General features: G+C 44.2%; 1 protein-coding gene across 2 annotated transcripts in view; it reads right to left on the bottom strand.

Annotated features, from left to right (window-relative positions):
- The window catches only part of CRHR2 (corticotropin releasing hormone receptor 2), a 100,085-nt gene extending 78,517 nt beyond the window's left edge, over positions 1-21,568 (bottom strand). The window contains exons 1-2 of one of the 2 annotated variants that reach the window (XM_017746735.1): positions 21,071-21,568; positions 20,810-20,929 (exon numbers count right to left, since the gene is read on the bottom strand). Coding sequence is in view for 1 of the 2 variants with exons in the window: in XM_008643114.2 (XP_008641336.1) it covers positions 20,810-20,929; positions 21,071-21,188 (238 nt within the window). In the remaining variant the exon portion in view is untranslated. The remainder of the gene's footprint in view (positions 1-20,809; positions 20,930-21,070) is intronic. The other variant, XM_008643114.2, reaches the window with a different exon arrangement.
- Positions 21,569-22,120: the final 552 nt, after the last annotated feature.

The following is a 22,120-nucleotide window of genomic DNA, read 5'->3' as shown; positions in this document are numbered from 1 at the left end:
ATCCCGTGTGGTTTTGGGTTCTCTGTAGCCTGGCAAACGTGGTGTGGCAGCTCCAACATCATCACACACATCTTTTAAAGACCCACATATCTGTGATGTCAGCGCTGTCTGTACCACTCGAAGAGCTCTGGGAACTGCAGTAAACAGGGGTATTCGCTCTCCATGCAGTTCCATGATGATAAGGATGTGGATGGAAAGAATACATCATCTCATGCTGGCACCGAACTCTGCACACCTTGCACAGCTTTACATTCAGGGCATTTATCTTAGGCTTTGTCATATAAATCTCCTCACAATCCAAAAAAGGACAGAACAGCCCCCCCAACATTCTGGACCCCTCTCAGAGCACTAAAAACGACACTTGTCACTGTTTCCACTCAGCTCAGTGTTTTCCTCAACATTCTTTCCCCATATTTCAGTTTTTCCCTTCTTTTTCTAAAGCTGATATGAAGATCTTCTCTTCAAATCCAGAAGTGAAGTTTCCAAACCCCAAATTTGCTGGCTTCATCAGCCACAGGTTTATGTACCACCTTGCTGGGACATAAACACTGGCTCCAGGGATTTGGAAGCAGCACAATAAATTTGATCTGGGCTGAAATTAAACAACAAAAGAGGGGAGCAAGGCAGTCTTCTTATGCCAACACCATCCCTAAAGAAAAGCTGCATCCAGCAAGGACATTAGGAAAGAACTGGAGGTGGAGGAAACGTTCCAGGTGTTCCAAAGAGGATAAAAGAGTTGGTGATGCTTCAGCACGTGTCAGATTTAGTTTAATACAGGTAACTGCACAAAGGGCTGTAAGGGAGGATGCCTCAGAAAGCTCCTGTCCTTCAGAGCTGAATTTCCTTGCTCTTTAAATACCCACTGATTTCTTGTCATGCTGACATGGAAGATGGGCACTAAGACTGGTTGTTTACAGTGACAATGCAAGAGGAGTTTCAGAAACTAGATGGGAAAAAAGGTCTCTTGAAAAAGATTTACCATCTCCTTTCAACAAAGACAGCAATTAGATCAGGTCAAATATATTTGAAAGTGCTCATTCACCTCAGAGAAGTGTTCAGTGCTCATCATTCACTTCCACTTAGCTGAGACTCTCCCATTTAGACACTTTGTTAACAGATTTTCTCAGATCTTCTCCTTATGAAAAGAAAAACTACTGAAAACTCATACATCACATCTCTTAAACCCAGGCAGATTTATCCTCAGTGCCATTTCCTTTTCAACTACAAAACGAGCTCCCCAAGAGCAAGTTGAGTGAGCAATATTTAAGCACTAGGTAGTCAAGTGAGGACTGCTTAATTGAAGTTCTCCTTGGTACCAAACCATAAAACCTTAAATCCCAAGTTAGCCATGAATGACTGTGGTGTAGAATTAAAAAAAAGAAAAAAAACCAACCCCAACAAACAACAACAACAAAGATGCTTGAATGGGCAGATAAACTGCTTTGGGTTTCACAGAATCCAAAGTGCATGAAGAAGTGTCTTAAATTTGTAACATTTTTCAAATTTAACGCAGCTTTAGACTTCCTCTGCCAAGTAATAATGAGCTACTGACTTGTATATCAAACGTGGGAAAGGGGGTATGATGATACTAGAGTTGTTTTCTTTAATAGGTGAATTAAAAGGTAACTTCACTGTTTTTGTAAAGGTAGGGGGAAACGAGCATTCAGGATTGCATTTGAAAAGCAGTGAATTATGTTTTACGACAATAAAACTGTCCCGTGCACATCATGAATGGGGTAAAGAAAAGCTACACAATGTTTTTGAAAACTATGCTGATGCCTATTCCTGGTCTTAAAATCAAGAGTCATGCACAATTAGAAGGGGAAAAGGAATTTTACCTTGGTATTTATTTTAAGGATCCTTAGGTGCACACGTCCAGGTCAAATGAATTGAGATGCACCCCGCAAAAATGCACCCCCCAAAACATCTGGTATAACATTATAGGTTTTACTAATTAACATATCTATCAAAGATTCCCCAATACGAGGCTCAAGTGAGCCCCCCTCCCCAAGGAACCTTCCCCTGGATGGTTCTATCTCAGTTTACAGAATGTGTTCTGGACCCCAGAACCTTGGGGTCTGGGGCACACTGATCCCTGGCTACAAAGCTTCTAAAATGTTGAGTCTCTCAGCTTGACAAACAAGTCCAAGAAAGTCGGCAAAAAGCACTAGGAATACAGAAGTTGTAAAAAGGGGTATAAAAGAAAAGGCAAAAAATCTTCATGGCATCAATGCTAGCTTGACAGTTTAGACCTACTTTTAATTTAATGTGAACACGAAAAAGGTCTGCAGTGCAACATAAAACCTCTGCACAAATGAGCATCCAAATCCTGAAGCCTCTTCTCTAAGAAAAATAAGCAATTACTTAACAGTTCCACTGGAAATGCTCATTTTGGATCAGTGCCTCAAGGGACTAAGTAAGTGCTGTTCTATCAAGCTCTAACACTGTTCCTGATTTACTCTATGAGTTTTATTTGAAAACAGTGCAATAGTCTGTGTCCAACTGCTCTGTCACCTCCCCTTCCCAGAGCAATGCCAAATGGCAAAGACCTTCTGGGATACCTGTGGTTCTTCCTTCAGGAATGCATTTGCCCCTCCTGAAGGAATGTAATTCCAGAGGTAGGTTAGACCTTATCTCTGGACAAGACATGGGGAGAGGAATAAAAAAAAAAGCAAAAAAAAAGCACTTTTTAGAAGGTAATAAAATGTGATACACAGCTCCATAGTGCTACATTCTAATTATCTGTTCACAAAATACACCTAAAGAATTCTGTAAGGTTCCTCTTTTGCTTGGATTGCAGTGGTGCCACTCCAAGCCCATCCAAGCAGCCCATCCATCTTCAAGGTGAGATAAAAGGCTTTCCTCACTTGTTGTCAGCCACAGAAACAGTGCAGATGCGGAAACCTTTGGGATTATTGCTAAAACTGGGTATGTTCAGAGGGTGATTTGGTCTCTGCACCTTTCTCTGTTCACCAGAAATGGAGTTGAGAAGGCTTTGAGAGTCATCACTCACAAATGGCTCAAGCTCAGTGAGATAAATCCCACCTCACATGGACAAAACCCCCCTTATTTTGGATCTTGAGGTTCACTGGTACAGTTTCCTAGCACTGGGCTTAGAAGAATTCGAAAGTAATAAAATCTAAATGAAGATGTGCATTCTTTCAGGATGGGTGTGATGGGGCACGGTCACCTGTGATGGGGCATGGTCACACAGACCATGCAGAAAGCCACAGCCTGAAGAGAAGTCAGTACTTCCTAAGTCTGGGCTTTGATCCCTCTATGATTTTAGCAGGTGTAGTGATGGATTAATACCCACAAGAGAACATTTTGGGTCTTAGGAATTTGATTCTTTCTGCTGAAGTGGCGTCTGGAGGTTTTCTACAGCGCTGGCTTCAGTTACAGTAGCAGAAGCCTCAGGCAGAGACCCAGGCCCTTGTGCTGTGACTGAAAACAGCACCTTTCCAAAATTGCTGTGAGCTATGGCTAGGAAGGAGCAGTGTAGGAACAAGGAACTGGAGGCTGAGTGCAGAATCCAAGCCAGGCAGTGAGGAGACTTCAAAGAGCACAACAAAAACCCCCAGTTGCACATCACAGCCCAAAGGAGTGATGACCACAGCGAGCACAGCAAGGATGGCTTTTACAGAAGTGCTCCTGACTCTCATATAAAGGAGGGCAATGAAAATGGTGAAGGGTCTGGAGGGGAAACCATACAAGGAGAGGCTGAGGGCACTTGGCTTGTTCAGCTGGAGAAGAGGAGACAGAGGGGAGACCTCATTGTGGTCTTCAACATCCTCATGACGGGCAGTGGAGAGGCAGACATCGATCTCTTCTCTCCAGTGATAAGACCTGAGGGAATGGCTTGAAGCTGAGTCAGGGGAGGTTTAGGCTGGGTATCAGGAAAAGGTTTTCTCCCAGAGGGTGCTGGGGCACTGCCCAGGCTCCCCAGGGAATGGGCGCAGCCCCAAGGCTGCCAGAGCTCCAGGAATGTTTGGACAACACTCTGAGGGATGCACAGGGTGGGATTTTGGAGTGTCTGTGTGGGGCCAGGAGTTGGACTTGATGATCCTTGTGGATCCCTTCCAGCTCAGGATATTCTCTGATTCTATGATTCTGTAAATCCTATCCATAACAAAAACAGAGATTCCCCATCCCTGGGAGCGTTTCAGGCCAGGGTGGACAGGGCTCTGAGCAACCTGGTCTAGTGGAAGGCAGGGGGTTGGAACTGGATGATCTTTAAGGTCCCTTCCAACCCAAACTATTCTCTGATTCTCTGATGAGGGAGTTCACAGCTGAACCTTCATTTCCCCTGCTGTGCCTTACAAAGAGAGATTTGCTACACAACAGTTCCCAAATGAAATGCTAGTGAGTAAAAGATGACTTTACTGTCATGCAGCTACAACTGCTGGAGTAGTTCCCATTAATGGCTTTTAAAATTAAATGATTACCAAGATTTTCTTTTTTCCTCAGCTATCTGATCTTAATTATATCATGTGAAATGAGATCATTTGATGCACCACCCTCAAACTCCTCTCCTCTTAAAATAGAATCTAAATCTTTCTATAGATGGAAGATTCTTTAAGTAATTACCCATGAAGTGTGTAGAATAGAATGTCTGTTCCTTTCCTGTGCTGGAGGATTTATCTTTGGATTAATCAACAGAAGACGGTTAGAAGATTTTTCTAATGACAGTACAAAGGTAATTAAAATTTCCTCTCATTATTTTTGAAACACGAATAAGATGCAATACACATCATGTAACTGTTTCTTCTGGTCATCATCTGTGAAATGCAGTTAATCACTGTAATTAGCCCTTGCACAACTGCACCTCATTAATATGTCAGGAAGAAACATTTCCTTCAGAGGATTACTGAGGATTTAGTTCAGTCTGAGAGAAGAATACAGTTCATTATCTCTTTAAACAGATTTACAGTGCAAAATGCATATGCCAGTGACTCCAAGGGCCTCTGTTACCTTCCTACCGAAATCACTTACCAAAACCACTCACAGGATGCTTCAGACTGCAGGAAATGCTGCTTGATTACAAGTGACCACAGCCAGTTTACAAACCCTCCTTTCAATCTATTTTCTCCTTTCCTTTACCACTTTCTTTCCACTTATATTTTCTTCCACCCTGAAATAGTGTTGCTCGTGACCTGCTAAAGTGACTGGTCTCAGAACGGAAACACTGAGTTAAACAGAACGCACTTGTAGGAGGGTTTGGGGAGCCAGAGAGCAGCAGTTTAACAGACAACTTTCCTTGTGATAACTGTGAGGGAATTTGATTCACAAATGCTGCTGAAATGGTCCAAACTGAAGTTCCTGAATGGAGAGCAGTTAGTGAAGGAAAGCTTGGAGGTGTCGTGGCACAGCTCCTCAACAATGGCACCGGACTGGAAACTAAGATCCTCAGCTTTGCAGCCACGTTAGAGAAGGCAGAAACACATATGCCTGTGGGATTTTAAGGACCATGCCAAACAGGATATGTCATAGCAAATGGTATCAGAAACTTCAGGGAAATTTAAAAATGTTGGTAGGGGATGATGATACCACGGAGCACTGCCTTTGTTTCTATGAAAAATGATTGATTTTGATATTCTTTGAAGTGAGACAACTAAGCTGGAATTTCATGTAAAAATAACATCACTTTAGTCTGGTGTCCCTATTTTGGGAAAGGATATCTGCTACAGGCAGAGAGAATTTCTTCATGATTTCACTGAGAGATAAAAACGTCTCTGAGTCAGCACTCTGAAACCTGACTGTGTTCTGAGACTCAAAAGCAGGGAGTGCGTTTAGCTATAAACCACGGGCTGGATTTAAAACATTTCCACCTGCTGTAAAATACAGTCAGAGATCAGACTGAACAAAAATTCCAATTCAAAATTCCGTTCAAATGCTCCAGTTTGCCTTCTGGAAGCCTCTCCCTAGGACAGCAGCCTGTGCTCTGCAGGGTTCAGCCCTCATACCCGTATTCCCAAGCTTGAGGAATTTTGAGTAAAATGTATCGGGATGAATTTTCCTGCATTTATTCGATGTCCCTCTGCGGTGGGTTGACCTTGGCTGACTGCTAGGTGCCCACCAGACCTCTTGTTCTCCACCTCTCCTCATCAGGACAGGGGTATAAAATACGATGGAAAACTCTAAGGATGAGAAAAAGTTTACTGAGTAATTAGCAGTTTAATTAATTAATTTGGCTCTTTCAAACACGGGGACAGCCCCTGACCACCTCTTCTCAGGATAACCACTCCTGCATTCCCCTGCTATCAAACGTTTGCCATGTTAAACCAGTACAGCTCCTCTCTTTCCTCTCTGGCCTCCTAGAGCCTCCCAGTAGCTGCCTGGGGCAAATATTTTCCAGAGTTTGTTAAGAACTTAGAAAAAAAATAAATCTGGTTCTTCAACCCCACAGCAGTGCCAGCAAAATGAAGCTAATTTTACCATCAATAATCAATAATCTTGTCCACACAGGAAGAAGCAAACAAGAAGTGCTGGTTTAATGGTTGGACTTGATGATCTCAGAGGTCTTTTCCAACATTAATTATTCTATTATTCTATGAAGAAAAGACTGCAACAAACACCACCAGGGCAACAAGCAAAAAAATCTCTTGCCTGATCATGCAAAAAAAGGAAATCAAGTCTTCTATGAATCATTTATTTGCATGTATTCATGAGATTCATCTGAGCATTCAGGACACTGCTACTTCTGCAGCTGAAACCTACTTATTAATAAAAAAAATCAATCTTTGTGGATATTTTAGCACTTCCAAAAGAACACAGAAACGTCTGGAGTTTTTCCCTATCAATGATCTGATGGTCTTATTTAACTCTTTTATGCAAAGTTTCTCGTGCCAAGCTTCCTGCCAGACCCTTGTGTCAAAGGCAGGTTTGTGTGAACTGTTATTACATAGCACCACTCCTTCATTACAAAATTACACGTATTATGTGCAGCAAAATTGCATAATCTGTGTAATTAGCTCATCTCAGTCAGTGCAATGAAAGCAGCTGTGAAGGTTGAGCAGAGGGGAGAGCTAATGACACCCATTCAGGAATAAGGATTGCACCTGTAAAGCTGCCTGGCTCCAGCCCTCTGCCGTGGCCCAGAGCACAGCTGAGATCAACATTAACTGGAGGCACTCAAAAGACGCTGATTTATTGCAAGTGCTCGCTGTGAGCTGAGCAAAGCAGAGGCTGAGTCACAGATGGGTGTGTGAGAGCTGGGGTGAGCAGAGACACAAACCTCAGCTCCAGAGTCAGGCTGTCAGACTCACTGAGGCATCAAACCCCACAATGCACAGGAAAACCTCAGCCCTCTCCTCTCCTATTTTGTTTTCCTCTTTTTCCCCCTCCTTGTCCTAACAGCAGCTTTGTTTCTCCTACTTCTACTGCTGCACTTTTTGGACCCAGAATTAAGCTGCTGGTTTCATTGTTGCTCCATTTCTTGCACTTGTGGGCTGCTGGCCCTGTCACACCCTGCACTGCTCGCACCCAAAGTGTCCCCGGCACCCATGGGGCTGACACCAAGAACCTTTTAGAGAATCAATCCATTGTTATTTAGGTTTCAGCAAGAAAAAGGCAATGCAGAGCCTGATCAAAGGCTGCTTCCTCCTTCCCTCGTCTCACATTACTTTGCCGGAGAGTTTGAAACTCCTCTTTATATCTGCTACAAAGTTGCACAATGTATTTGAAGTGTGCTTTCAGGAAAAAAATAGTTGAAAAAATAAAACTCAGCTCATGGAAAACGAAGCCAATCTCCACTGATAAAGCAGGATGGTTCACTGATTTATCCTCACCGGATCAAGGAATGAAGCCAAATGCACTGGATGGGATCTGACAACAGGACATGTATTCTACTAGAAAATGTAGCCTAGGAAACAACCCTGCATTGCAGAGAAGAGCAGCAAATAGCTGAATAAATGTGATTGTGATAACTGAGCACTTCATCTGGCACACAGAAAACCTGCAGGTGCTACAGACCAGCAGGTCTGCACCAAGACAAGAAGGCATTAAAAGAGATACAGAGCTGTGAGATCTTATGGCTAAACTCACAAATATATTGGTGACTGTACTCATCACTTACACAAATTAAATATCCAAGCTCTCGGTGGATATTTCTGCAGTTCTGAAGATGTTAATGAAAGTATCTCTGGTTTTCCCAGACCCCACAAAGGGATGATTTCCATTCAGTTCACGTCTCCGTATTGCTGAAAGAGAGACCTGGAGAGAACAATATTAAGACACTGACATCCAGCTGCCTGCTTAGCACTTTGTACACCCAAAAGCCTTTGTATGAAAACTCTTTCGAAGCACTGCAAAACACAGATTCTCTCCTCAAAACTCTCCTGGCTGAAATTAATGACACTGAGGAACAAAGGTGGCATGTTAACAAGGAACTTCTTGCACTCTAAACCAAAAAAAGGAGGAGAGAACTCTTTACAGAGCTGGAAAGCCTCAGAGTCCCTGATATATTGGAGTTAATTTACACAGGGCAGAACTGAAGGACGGGAGCCTGAAGCAGCTCGCCCGGGGCCAGCTGCAGGGTATGAACAGGTCTCATTTGCTGTCTCTTCTGACTGAAACAAGCTGCATTCAGCATGGAACTGCCTCCATCCCTTCCCCTTCAAACTGGCACAGCCACAAACGCTGCCTCTTGGCTGCAGCAGGGCTCCAGAACTACCCCACGTGGATGCCCCAGATGGATCCGTGCCAGCTGAGGCCAGGGAAGTCCTGGAATTCACACTGAAGGCAACACAGCCAGAACCAGAGTGCTTCTATGGCTGGGGTCCTGTCATGTGCCTGCCCACCATATCAGGGGACAAGAATGCCAGAGGAGAGGCAGCAAGAAAAATAATGAAGCAAATCAGTTTATGAGCATCCCTTGCCCATTGAGACGTGGGAGGAGAGAAGGTAGCTGGGCCAAACACACTAAAAATCAAGCTGCACATCCCCTGTTCATTTACAAGACAAATACTTTGGGTCTGACATTTTCTTCTGTTGAGTTTTAGTTTGCTCAGAGGATCTGGTGGCCCTGACATCAGGAATTGTCTGTGTTATTCTCTGCTGCCAGCCTTGGATGTGGGACAGTATCACCCTTACTCTTTACATCTGGTATTTAACCCTCAATTCCCTTCTCTCACCTGCTGCTCTTTGGGGTGGCAACTCAGATTTTTGCCTGATGTGCCACAGCTGGCAATGAGGCAACTGCAGTTCTTTCCCACAAATGCTTTCTGCATGCTTCCCACAGGTTTGCCCCATTCCTTTGTCCCTTCTCATGGCAGAGGTGTCAGATCTAGGTGATCTTTAAGGCCTCTTCCAACTCAAACCATTCTTTGATGCTATGATTTGAAACTTCCAGCGCTTAAAGTTCATCCCAAGGAAGCTATTTTTATCCAGTCCTTCTGCCTCGAGCAGAGAGCTTCCATGAATGAGCCATCACTGAGTCATTGACATTTCAGGATTAAATCAAAGCAATTAGCCCTGCCTTTTCCAGCTGATTGTCACTGAGGTAACATGGCAACTAGACAAAGGTCAGTGGCCCGTGAGTATCACTCTACTCCCCTAAAAGCAAGCAAAGGATGAACTAAACTATTTTAATGGTGCAGAAAAACCATGTATCAACAGGTAAACGGAATCTAAACGAGAGCCTGAGATGACTCTCACTCTGTTGCACACTTGGTAACACAAGTTCTTCATATAAAAACCACCATCACTAAGTCACAGGTGACCATGAAAAACAAACAGCTGGTGAGAGAGGCCACAAAAGGATCCATTTGAGATCTGTAGGGATATCACAGAACTACAGAAATGCTGGGTTAGAAGGAGCAGGAGAGTTCATCTAGTCCAAACTGCAACATCATATTGCCACACCAGGTTTATTTTCACCAAGCAAAGCCAGAGCTTCTTCAGCTCTGCACTTGAAATCCCTAGAAATGCTCAGTTTCAAGAAGGAACTGATAAAATCCCAGTGCAGTTTTCAAAGCGATTCATGAACCTAAAGACTCACACACACATAACTGACCTACCGCAGAAAAATCAATTTCTTTCCCTGAGATTTCAGGAGGTGAATTTTAGCTCAGGTGCACCAGAAGCTGAGTGCACACGCAGTTGATTTTCATCTGGTCCCAGAGCATCAGTGATTCATTCACATCTACCTCATTCGTGCCTCTTTCTGTCCCTGCTCAGGGACTGGGAAAATGAGAGAATGGGGTTGGATAAAGAGCCTAGAAGAGATAATGCACTGGAGGCAGACAGGAGACAGGCAGAAATGTGACCAGTCCAAGAAGTGATGAAAAAATAACCCCCCAGATTCTCTCGAAGCCCTGTAGTTACAGTGAGTGTGGTCAGGTGCTCATCTGTAATCCCAGGAACTCAGCCATGGATTTGCAGCTGAGATCTAACAGAGAATCAGTAAAATAGGAATCTCTGGGAAAGACTTTGCACCTGTTTGCTGAAAAATCCAGCTATTGATTAGCAGATTTCTAGTTTCAGGAGAGCTTTTTACGTATTCCCAGGATAAACTGAATCACTCTGCTGTGATGTCTGTGCTCTTCTGACACACTCCCCTCACTGGGTCAGCTCAGAGACCCTTCATTCCTCTTCAGCATTCACAGAAGGAATAAACCAAAGTGCTCACAGAGAATAAAACTGCTGTTATTACTGCTGATGGATTTTTTTTTCCCCTAGGAGAAACATGCAGTGAACACAGGAGAGATGAAGGGACTAAAAACAGAATAGGATGAAAAAAATAAATCCACACTGAGAATGGGTTTGTAGGTGGACAAGGATGACTTAACTATGTGAAAAGACCTTTGTGGGGATCTTTTAGCTCTCCCCAAAAAGGAATAAGCAGCAGCAAAATCCAGTATTCTATTGCTACAGCCTCTCTCTGGAACTGGGCAATGCAGTGAACCACCACAGCTGCACTTGGATTTATCCCTGTCCCTTTTGAGACAGGCTTGGAAACAGAAAGCAGATCCAAGCGGGACTTTGTTCCCTCACTTTCACACAAAACAAAAGCTGCCTGATTTTTGGGCTGCACAAGAGGCTTCCTGAGTCCCAGGCAGCTCTGGTGGAAATGTGCATCTTCAGACAGGCCAAATGGGAGGGAGAGATTTGGTAATTAATGACATAGGGGCAAGTGGGTGAGTTTATACACGAGATTTATGTGGAGTGGGAAATTCAGAAGTTTGGATTAGATGGCCAAAATTACCCAAAATGTGGGTCTGTGGGATCCTGTCTTTCTTTAATACAAAGTGTTCTCAATTAAGAATGAAAGGGGTTTTCTCTGCAAAGGCCTTGTGAGCTGGTGATGGGGTCACTGTCCCCACACAGTCCCGCTCCCCCAGACAGGTGCACCCCTGTCCAAATCCCTGCAGTCCCACACAAGGTGTCACCATCTACATCCTGAAAAGAAAAATGAGACCTTGAAGAAAAAGACCTTCCTAATTCAGGGGTCCCTCTCTCCCCCAGACCTCCTGGAACAGAAAAAACTCCCACCAGGAGGAACCTGTGAGGAGCTTTCTCTGGGAGGACACTGGGAAATCTCTCTGAAGGGCCCTGCTTCTCACTGACCCCTTCATTCCCAGCCTCTTACTCTGCTGTCTTGCAAAGGAATAGGGTGTCCCCCCTTATGAATCCTAGAAATCCATTTCCAGCAATCAAACTCCTGTTTTCCACACTGGTTCCCACACAGAGATTGGAGTTTTCATGTTCAAGTGTGTTAAGATCAGCCCAGAAACAACAATCTTAGAAATCCTTCTGCTTCCAAACTCTGCATCCGCTCCTCCAGTTGCAAAGAAGGAATCAATGTGGAGTCTGGAGATTCTGCAACAAGTCCTGACTGCTCATCATGTACTCTGAAATACACAAACGCTGATGTTTCAGGGATTACTGGCATAATTTAGCAATTCTTAAGTTTAATAAAAATTCCTAGAAATGAGAAAAAGAATCCCCAGGAAGTCACGTCTAAGTTTAGTTAAAATGGTGATGATGCACTAGCAAAGTAATTTCCTATTTTCTGCGTTTGTCTCATTTCCATAACACATTTTCTGGTTTCCAAAGCTCTCTTTGCTCCCTGGCTGCCTGAGGAGGATGCAGCTCCTCTGCATTAATTCTTCTGTCACAGCATGGTCAGTGCTTTCCAAACACCAGGGGTTTGGGACAATACAACCACATTGGGAAAGGTTCTTCCTTCTTCTGTTTTCCCAGGGAAAACTCTTCATGAGACTTGAGGTTTTGTTGTTGCTTTTTTTTTTTTTTTTAATACTGAGTTTCTATTCCTATAATTTGCTTCAAACTATTGCTTCTCCCTGCACAAGTCTCATATGGAGCAGCATCTGGCCCTCTGTTATTCCCAGCACTGCAGAGAAAGGAGTCAGCATAAAGCAATCTGAGTTTTATTGATTTTATGAATTTGTCCCAAGAGCTACCAATTACGAACTCCAAGAATAACATCTGAGGGGAATGAAAACCACACTGAAAAAAAAAAGAAAATATCTACTAAAAATCCATTCCCCTCCAATTTCCATGGGAAACCTTATTTCTCATCCACTTCTCAGGCAGCTAAGAACGGCTGTTCTAATCTGGGTGTCAAGTCTGGATGTTGGGGTCCAAAACTGAACAGGAGATTCCCTTTCCCAGGACAGCAAACCTTGGGAAAAGCCTTGAATGACTGTAAGAGCTGGAGAATTTTATTTGGATGAGGATGCAGCTTGAAGTTCTGTTCCTCCAAGCCACAGAAGTTGCACAGATTCACCTTTATATGAACAGCAAAGATACTTTCATGTCATGGCAGAGCACAGAGGGAAACTTAAAGAACCTAAATGTGACTAATTTAACTGATTTAATTGTTCTGCAGAACAGGAGCAACAGGCAGATCACAGCTGAGGTGATATTGCCCCACTGTTAACACGCCTGTGAGTTATTCCTGTCAAGTGGGAGCACCTGGAGCATCTGTCAGGCAGCTGAGGGAAAATCCAACAGCTCCTGCCAGGGGACAGCACCCAGGCAGGAGAGATCAGATGGAAGCAAAGGCAAGCAGTGCAGTGATGAACAGGGTGTGTCCAGCCAGGAGCGATCCCTGCCTCACCCAAGGGCAGGTTCTTGTTGGCGGGTGAAGCTCCTTTGATAGATTTGTTTCACCCCTGAATGGCTCCACATCCTCACCACAACCCTCACCTGCCTGGGAACAAAGCTCAGCACTGCCCTTCCCTCGGCCTCTTGGAGCAGCCCTGGTGAAAGCAGGCACCACCCACCCTCAGGCAGTGACCTGCTCTCCACTAACACTCCACACAAGAGGGGACACAGGATCCCTCCCAGAACATCCCTCCCCGACGTGTCCTTGTCCCTGCTTCTCCTCAGTGAGGCTCTTTTGCCATGCAGCAGGATGGGAACAGCTCAGTCCCAGAGCAAGCCCAGGGTCACCCTCCATCCATCCATCCATCCATCCATCCATCCATCCATCCATCCATCCATCCATCCATCCATCCATCCCCCGCAGGTGACTCGGAGGAGCCGCGGGGACACTCGCTTTACCTGCACTCTAAGTGACACCCTGTGGCTGGCAGGCGGAATGGCGGGTGGCCATTCCCTCGGTGGCACTGTCCCCGAGGTGCTGTGACCACAAACAGAGTCTGGAACCCACCGAGTCACAGAGGATCTCAGGTGTTCCACGACCGGCGAGAACAGCCCCATTCCACCTTCACGGCCTCACCTCAGCCTCTCACAGCTTGTCTGGATGGAAAAGGGGTCATAAGGCACAGTAAAATGAGAAATCCCCATCCACGAGAGAGTTCCCACACTGGATGCAGCTGGGTGGGATTTCTCCTCTCATTCTGATATGGTGAGAGGAGGATTTATAAGATATTTAATTCTTTCCCTTCCTCATCTACTCCTGAGCCATTCCCTCTTCCTCCCCGGCTTCAGAAGCACACAGTTTTGCAAGTATCATCTAATTCCAAACTTGTGCAAAGAAACGGACCTCAGTCCATCTGTTTGCCAGCTGGCAGTCACTGCCAGCTTAGACAACAGCAAGTTCCAGAGAAGCGGATGGGGCAGCTGCCCCAGGGAAAGAAAGACTCACAAAGAAGCCTCCAAAATAATGTGGGCAACCCATTGTTTGCTGACCCTCCCGAAAGCCCAAGGTTAAAAGCCCTCTCCAAGATGTGCCATTGCTCAGGTCTGACTGACTTTGGTGGAGAATCAGGAAGGTTTGGTGCAGAATGGTAGCTGCATTTCCAGTTCTGGTAAAGTGGGGGTGAAGCTTGCCTCGAAAGTCAAGCCTGAACTGAAGAGAACCCAAATCAGGAACAACAGGACCACAGCAAAGCCACCTCATTAACTTATCAGCAAAGCCACCTCATTAACTTATCAGCAAAGAACAAAAGTACTAATCAGTGTTTAATTGGCTGGAGAAAAGGTCCTTGAATGTTGACTGAAGGAACATTAACAATCTCCTCATTTTACTACAGCAATTAACTTGTGTTCTGTGCTTAATGAAGAAATCACATGTTTTACACGATGACAGTAGTGGGAGCAAGAAAAATGGATTCTTTTCATTCCTCCTTGTAAATAGTTTTTTCCAACACTCCAACATTCCAATATTTTTCTTCCAAACTGCAAAATCAGAGCCATCTCGTACCACAAATTATACTTCACAAAGGAAAGAAAAAAAAAGAAGAAAAACTTGAGGGGAACCAAGTGAAGCCTCTCCCATCTGTGCACGACTGAAATCCAGAGCCTCCCACTGTATCTGTGGAAGATGTGTGTATTTGTGTATTTGTGTTTCTCTTGCAAAACCAGCAAGAGAAAATGCACAAAAATGGTTGAAATCTTAATCTGGATACAGAGCTGTTGGAGACAAGCTGACCTAATCAGCTGCAGATTTGATCTCCTCAGAGAGAACCTTTACGAGCTTAAAAATAATGTTTTATTTCCTCCCCCAGAATTCCAGTTCAGGACTTCTTTTTTTCCACTGTTGTGTTTGTTTCATTTCTCATCAGTCCCCTTCCTTTAACTTTCACGTACTCTTTCCTTCCTAGCTGAAAATATTGTGTTTTACCCCCCAGGATGGCTAATACATGGCTACTGCAAGGCTGCAGACATTTTATAACAAAAAAAAAGTCTTTTTCTAGTGGCTCCATAACTAAAATTGACTACAAAACATTAATTTTTATCCCAAATCCCCTGTCATTCAACAGTGGGATAAAAGCCTTCTGGACATCCAACAAGGTTACAGAAGACAGATGAGGTGAGAGTAGTTTTAGGGTTTCATAGTAATTTTTCTGAGTCTGGAAACACACATGCATGCCTGTGATGGGCATTTTATTTCTCTCCAGTAATGATGAAAGGCCACCAGAATTTAAGGGTTCTCTGTCTTTTACAGCAGGACTTTGCTTTCAAAAATGCGGCCTTTAGAAATCAAGCTGGAAAATCCTCTGGGGAACAAGTCACGTGAATGTGATCAACAGAAGTGGTCAAGACACTAAAATACATGAGATAAAACACAAGTGAAAATGTTAACTGAGCCTCTGGGCCAGCCACTTATAAAAGTGCACATTTCTGTAATTATCAGGACAGGGTTTGCCCACAAAATACGAACAAGACTCTGACACCAATGATTTCCTAGCAAGGCTCATGTTTTATATGCAGGCTGGAGTCACATCTCCAGAAGAACTTTGAACAACAATTAATCAGAAGGAAAAGCAGCAAAGGTTAGATGTCCATAAAAGAATGGGGTTTTAACCTGTGAAAATGAGCTCTTTTAACAATCGAATCATCCCTTTAAACCCTTTCAAAAGAGGGGAAAAGCAAACCAGAAGAGCAATTAATTCACTTCTTCACCCTTCCCTCAGCGCACAAAAGATTATTTCTCTGTGTTCAAGATGAGGCAACCATGAGCTGCAGGAATTTTTCTCTCAGTGTGGAGCAAGCCTGCTAACAGGTACAGGTGTGACCCGTGTGCCAGGGGCTCCTTCTCCCGTGCCCACCCACGGGAACAACAGCCCTGTTGCTAAGCCACCAACCCTCTCCAAAGCATTCCCTCCAGGCAGCTTGTTGTAGGGCCAAGGAAAAGTTGGTGCACACCCCTCAGAACAAGAATGAACCAAGGCCCCATCAGGGCAAGGTTAGCAGCGATTCTGTGCCCGTTTTCAGCAGCACAGTCCCTGGAGAAGGTGAGTAGGATGCTTTTTGTGATATCCAAAACATTCCTGTGAAGCGGCTATTTCAGTCAAAGAGCTTCCCTTCACTGAGAGAGAGAGAGGGGGGATTTGCAGGCAGGGAGTTGGAGCTACAGAGACCTTTTGTTCCTGTTGATCACAAAAGCAGTTTGATCTCAGTCCCCAGGTGTGGGATCACTTCAGCACAACGCATGCCCAGGGATGAATTCGGCTGCCTGAACACGGGCATTGGATCATTTGTCACTGAGCATCTGCAACACCTGTGTGGCCCAGGAGATAAAACACAAACCTACAACAAGGCTGGGCCCTCTGAAACAGGAATAAAATACCCCTGGGCATATCAAACAGCACTATCACTTCTGCAGGAGCTGCTGAGCTGAGCTGTACATTTAGGCTGAGCTCCGAAACTCCCTAGGCTTCACTCCTTCTGTCAATCAGAGCTCCACTGACTTGTATTAGAGCTTAAATACTTAAGTTAGCTGTTGATATTACTTGGAAACACCTAGATTTGTGTGTTTTGATCTGCAAGACCTTCCAATACCTCCAGCTCCTGCCTGCAGCCCAGAGCAAAGCGAGCAGCCCATGACGGACGGGTGTCACCACAGGACACCCCCTGCCACACCAGGTGTTTGAGGCAAACTCCAGTCAGCTGAGGTTACAAAAGTCAACACCTTTTGTCCGTCAGATGAACATTTAACCCTGGATTTCCCCCTTGCACAGGGAAATCTGTAGGGGAAGTGTTAATGTAGCCATACTTTAGCCTGTAACACGCTCTAAGTACATGCTTGCATGACTGCTTTTTAGCAAGCAGCAAAACCAGACTCATTACAGGCCATTTGCTGAATTAATCAAGCTTTAGGATATCCTAATAAGTGAATTAATATGTTTCCTAAAACAAGACTACAAGCTTCACACTGTCAAAGCATAAACACATCTAGAGGGCAGCAATGCTATTGTTATTTTCGCTAAATATAGAACCTGAGCAGAGACAAGTGCACAGTCACACACTGCACCAACACAGATTATTTTTTTCCTGTTTCTTTTAATTTTCTTTCCCCTTTGAGGATAATACATAAGCTTTGGTATAAAATTGCAACATTTTAAGTGGATGGTACAATTTTCAGATCCTTGGTCAAAGAGCATTTTGCCCATATTCACAAATGATACTGCAGGGTAACCACAGCATGATTTGTCAACATAATTTTATTTCCCAAATAAAGAGGGAGGAAAAAAACCCAATATATCACCAAAATAACAAAGTGTCCAAGATGAAAAATCCTCACAGACTGACAGACTTTGTTTTACGGATGCAGCTGAAACTTATCTGAGTCACTCAGCAGCTCCCAGGAGACACAGAGAAACACAGACCCAGGCACAGAATCACCACGGGAATTTCTTGCAGTTAGGATGGGAATATTTTATGCAAACAGTTTATTCTAGCATGGCAAACAGAAGGAGAGTTTTTTAAGCACAAGTTCTTATTCTTAAGGGGTTTTTTTTGCCTCAAATGCTTTTTCATTAGATTTGCTGGCATTGGCAGGGTTTGACAGCATTCCCCATCCGAGATAGAGTGAACATCAAAGCATGAGAGGTGACAAGATGGACACAAAGCAGGGGAGGTGCATCCAAAGCCTTTGATGAGCTGATCTGTGGAGGAACCTGTGTGTCTGATTTTGTCTTGAATTCCATCCCTACATGCACAGAGACTACACGGAGGGGCAGAAATAGCCCCACGAGTACCAAAAGTTGGCCATGGACCAGTGTCTTGTGCTTCTCTGAGTTTTTCATAAGCTTTTCATACAGTTTGGGCACTTCCCAGTCTGGATATGCCAATGTCTACAATGCAAAAGCTTTCCTTGACAGGGAATGCAACTGAGTTCATTCCCTCCAGCTGACGAGCTGCTTTTAGGAAATTGGTGGGAGATTGGAATCTTTGAGAGCCTGATTTCTAAAACCGAAAAAGAAATCACTGAAACGGATCCAAAACTTTTACACGCTTTCAAATGATAAATATACTCACAGATACACAAAATACACTCTCAGATATACTAAATCAATGCAAAGAGAAGCTGTAGTTGCTACAAGGTGGCAGCTCACGAACATGGGATACCTGACAGTACAATAAATAGCTGAGTTACAACCTAGAGCTGGGTAAGCTCTCAGTAGAAGAAAGGCAGTGCAAGGTGCTTTTTCTAAATTGGTCTGATTTTGCTCTCAAAAAAACCCCCCAAAACCAGTATAATATAACAAGCCATCATTTCTCCCTCTCCCTCATCAAAATGCAAAACAAAAGAGAACAAAACTTCATGTCCTAGGCTGAAACCTTATGTTGATTCAAGCCTTCTCATATCAGACCTTCATTTTGAGCTGCATTATTCACCTCTGAGATTTGCAAGATCCATTTCCCATTCTTTAATCAGTTGTCTGTGCTTATTTTATCATCTGCACAGGGAACACAGCCCAGGTTTTCACCACAATGAGCCTCTTCACAAACGAGGCAGCCCACAAATCAACTCAGGGAAATCATGCAAGTGGTCAGAATGTGTCATTGTTTGGTTTTCCCAAATTCTGTATGTGTTCTGCATGCAGTAATTATATTTTTCAATGCCAAAAGAGATTGCACCTGTGTATTCAAACCTTAACCTGCTCTCCTACTGCTTTCCCCAGCTTTAATCATTAACTGCTATTTCCCAAGAGGCTACTGATTGCAAAAGTTGATCAGATTTTGATACAATTCTTGCCTCTGGTTTCTGCACTACAGCTTGGAGGAACTACACACATGGAACTGTCTAAGATCAACTGGAGGTAGCTACTCACATTTTATGCTGAAAGGAGAAAAATACCCATTGCCTCAGAAAATAATGCTTCAGCATTTCAATAACATATTTCCATCAGTCTTTAATTAACATGCCATTGTTTTAAGAGCAGAGAATTTAAGAACTCTTATTAGCACTGCAATACAAGCATCAGCCACCAGTGAGAAGGAGAGGAGCAGGGAAGAACTTTAAATCAAGTCATTGATGAACTCGGAAAGGATCAACAGAGTTTATAAAAACCAAACTGGAGTATTCAGCATTTTTTTTTTTACTTCCATACACAGGAAAAACATTTAATTTCTCTCCACTATGTTTGTGACAGGAGTCAGTCATAATGCATTTTTTTTTTTTTGCTTCCTTTCCTCCTGTCTTTTGGAGAAACAAAAATCAGGTGGTAAAATATTGACATTCCCCACTAAAAAGAAAGAAAGAGAAAGAAAAAAAGAAAGGCAAAATTCTTTTAGGATCCATTCTTACATTTGCTCTTGTCTGAGCTGCCCTTAATTCTCAGAAATTTTCCTCTGGTCTCAACTGAGACTTGTCAAAATAGTGAACTACCTGCTCTAATCAAAGCCAGCATTGCCCAGCCCATTCCAGGTTCCCACCTATTTTATTGCAAAGAGCCCAGGTCTGAGCTTAGAGGGCTTGAGGATGATTTTGCAGTTCTCTGAGGCAACCTTTTACTCTGCTCAAAGTCTGGGGTGACAGAAGCTGGTCCCTAAGAACAAGCCTGGCAGAGGACTTTGTTTCACGGAGCAAATGCACCAAACTTTTGGCCAGTTATCTGACCATGACACCCAGAGCTAGGGAAAGTTTTTTTTCAAAAAGTTGAAAAATAAGACCTAAAATATCAGGGTGCTTCTTTTACGGGACTTCGGGAGAATTCTGGCCTCACAAGATTAACGCTACCTGCAAATTAGACCACCAACACCCAAGCAACAGCTCCGAGTGAAACATGGAATGAAATATCCCTACAGTCAAAACCACACAGAAAAAATGAGTGACAAACAAGTGGGTGCACATATTTGGAACGAATATGTTTAAAAACTCTTCATGAAAGGTCCAAAGAGTATTGACAGATAAGCAAAAGGAAATGAGTGCCTGGGTCCCACAGCCTGAATAATAAATTTGTAGTGAGTCATCGTGATTGTTTACCTTGAAGAATAAAGCATCGAGGAGATTTCTAAGGAGCCCCCGTGCTCCCTTGCTTTGAATATTATTTGCCTCCTAATTTCCTCTCCTGTCTCCCTTGCAGAGCTGATGCAGCTCCAGCCTCAGCAGCCAGTCCCTGATGAAGTTGCTGAAACAGATTCCAGACCTCAGCCTTCTTTCTGTTTGTGAGATACAACTCCCAGCACGGTTTGAACCCCTGCTCACACAGCCAGCCTGGAAAAGGGACTGTCCTAGCAAAATACACTTTTTAGGTGCTAGGACTGAGTATTTCATGAGCCAAAGGATCTTAAATTATCCAGGTGTCTGAAGCACTGCTACAAACGCACTGAGCTGTACGTAGCACAAACACAAAGCGCAACATACCCTCCTCAGACTGCAGAGGATATTTTCTGCCCAGATCTCCCTAAATGTACTTCAGCAAAGAGGAAACAGTGTCCACAAGTCTGCGCTTTTGAGAAATCTGCATCATTCCAGGCAAGAAGTTTGAATATACAGGCTGGAATGTGGAAGAAATGTTGATTCCCAAGCAAGCAATTTTTTTTTCTTTTATTATTACTTTTTTTTTCCTTAATGGAAATATATTTTGGGTGTCCCCAGGCGCCTTCTGAACACAAGATCTGCAGGAGAAGGCAAGGAGTTTGTACTTACTCGTGGTGTTGTATTTGATCCCATTGAAGAACTCCGGGCAGGGTCTCTCCACGAGTTCCCCCGCAGAGGTTCTGGGCCAGCAGGTCCCGATCTGATCCGTGGTGGCATTGCAGTACGGACCTGGGGTTAAAAAACGACACAGAAAGGGAAGAAGCAGCAGTTGAGAAAGCACAAAAGCCACCCACTTTGCATCACAAAACAAACTAGATCTCAGCACTTCTGAAGCTTTCCCCGAGCCCTGCACCAGGTAACATTTCCTACCATCAAAGCCCAGGAAAGGGATAGAGGAACTCTCTAAAAAAGTCTCGTGTAAACGATCCAGGAGGCTGCAGTTCACATCAAATTCTTCTAAGATGAACTGAGAGATGGTCACATCCATTATTCCCCCTGGAACTGCTGGACTGGATCAGGCTCCTTCACCCCTTTCTGGTTGTTTTGGTTTGGGCTTTTTTTGTCCCCTCTTCTTTTTCCCTTTCTGGAGCCAAGCGAGCATCAAGCTGCGGGCACCCTGCAGTCTCGTGTGTGCGAGCCTCTCCTGCTCGCAGCGTGCTGACAACTTGGCTGAGAGTCTGCGTCTGCCTGTGCAGTTCAGCCCTCCGAGCTCTTCTTCCCTTTAAATCCAGCGGCTCGGGAGCCAATGGGATCGGGCTGAGCCCGGAGTGAGGGGCTCACGTCTCCTCGGTGTCCCTGGGCTCGCAGATGCCGCCTCACTTTGCCAGACCGCTATGCTGCTGCATCTCCTCCCTCTTCTTCTCCCTCTCCCTCCCTCTTTCTGACACACAGAGGCAGTTTTATTGTTAGCTCCAGGGATGAGCACTTTTGCAAAAATACTCGCTGCAAATTAAAGCCAGGGAGAACAGGAAAAGCCATCAAAGGAATAGAACTCCTCGGGTTTTTTTGTGCAGCAAAGTAATTCCTGCCTTTGCTGCGTGGAACTGAGGATGAGCAGGGATGCTTGGGCAGGGAGGGGGAAGGAGGGACCCAGTCCAGGAGCTGCAGTGCTGGATGCTGTGCAGGCCTTGAGAAAGAAGAGAAATAATAAAAGCAGGGATGAAGGAGATGATCTGAGAGAAGAGAGGCATTGGAATAAGGGAATCTGGAGTAATCACAGAATCACAGAAGGTTTGGGTTGAAAGGGATCTTAAAGACCATCCAGTTCCTACCCCACTACCTTGGGCAGGGACATTTTCCAACAGACCAGGTTGCTACAAGCCCTGTCCAGCCTGGTCTGGGATAAAGAAATCTGGAATAATGACCCACAAAAGAGGCAGAGTGGGGAGAGTAGGGAAGGGCTGGGAACACAGCCAGGGA

Source organism: Corvus brachyrhynchos, unplaced genomic scaffold (genome assembly GCF_000691975.1).
Source record: "Corvus brachyrhynchos isolate BGI_N302 unplaced genomic scaffold, ASM69197v1 scaffold18, whole genome shotgun sequence".
In the NCBI taxonomy this organism is placed as follows: Eukaryota; Metazoa; Chordata; class Aves; order Passeriformes; family Corvidae; genus Corvus; species Corvus brachyrhynchos.
Note: the sequence above shows the minus strand (reverse complement) of the source record. Positions and strands in the feature narration are given on the sequence as shown.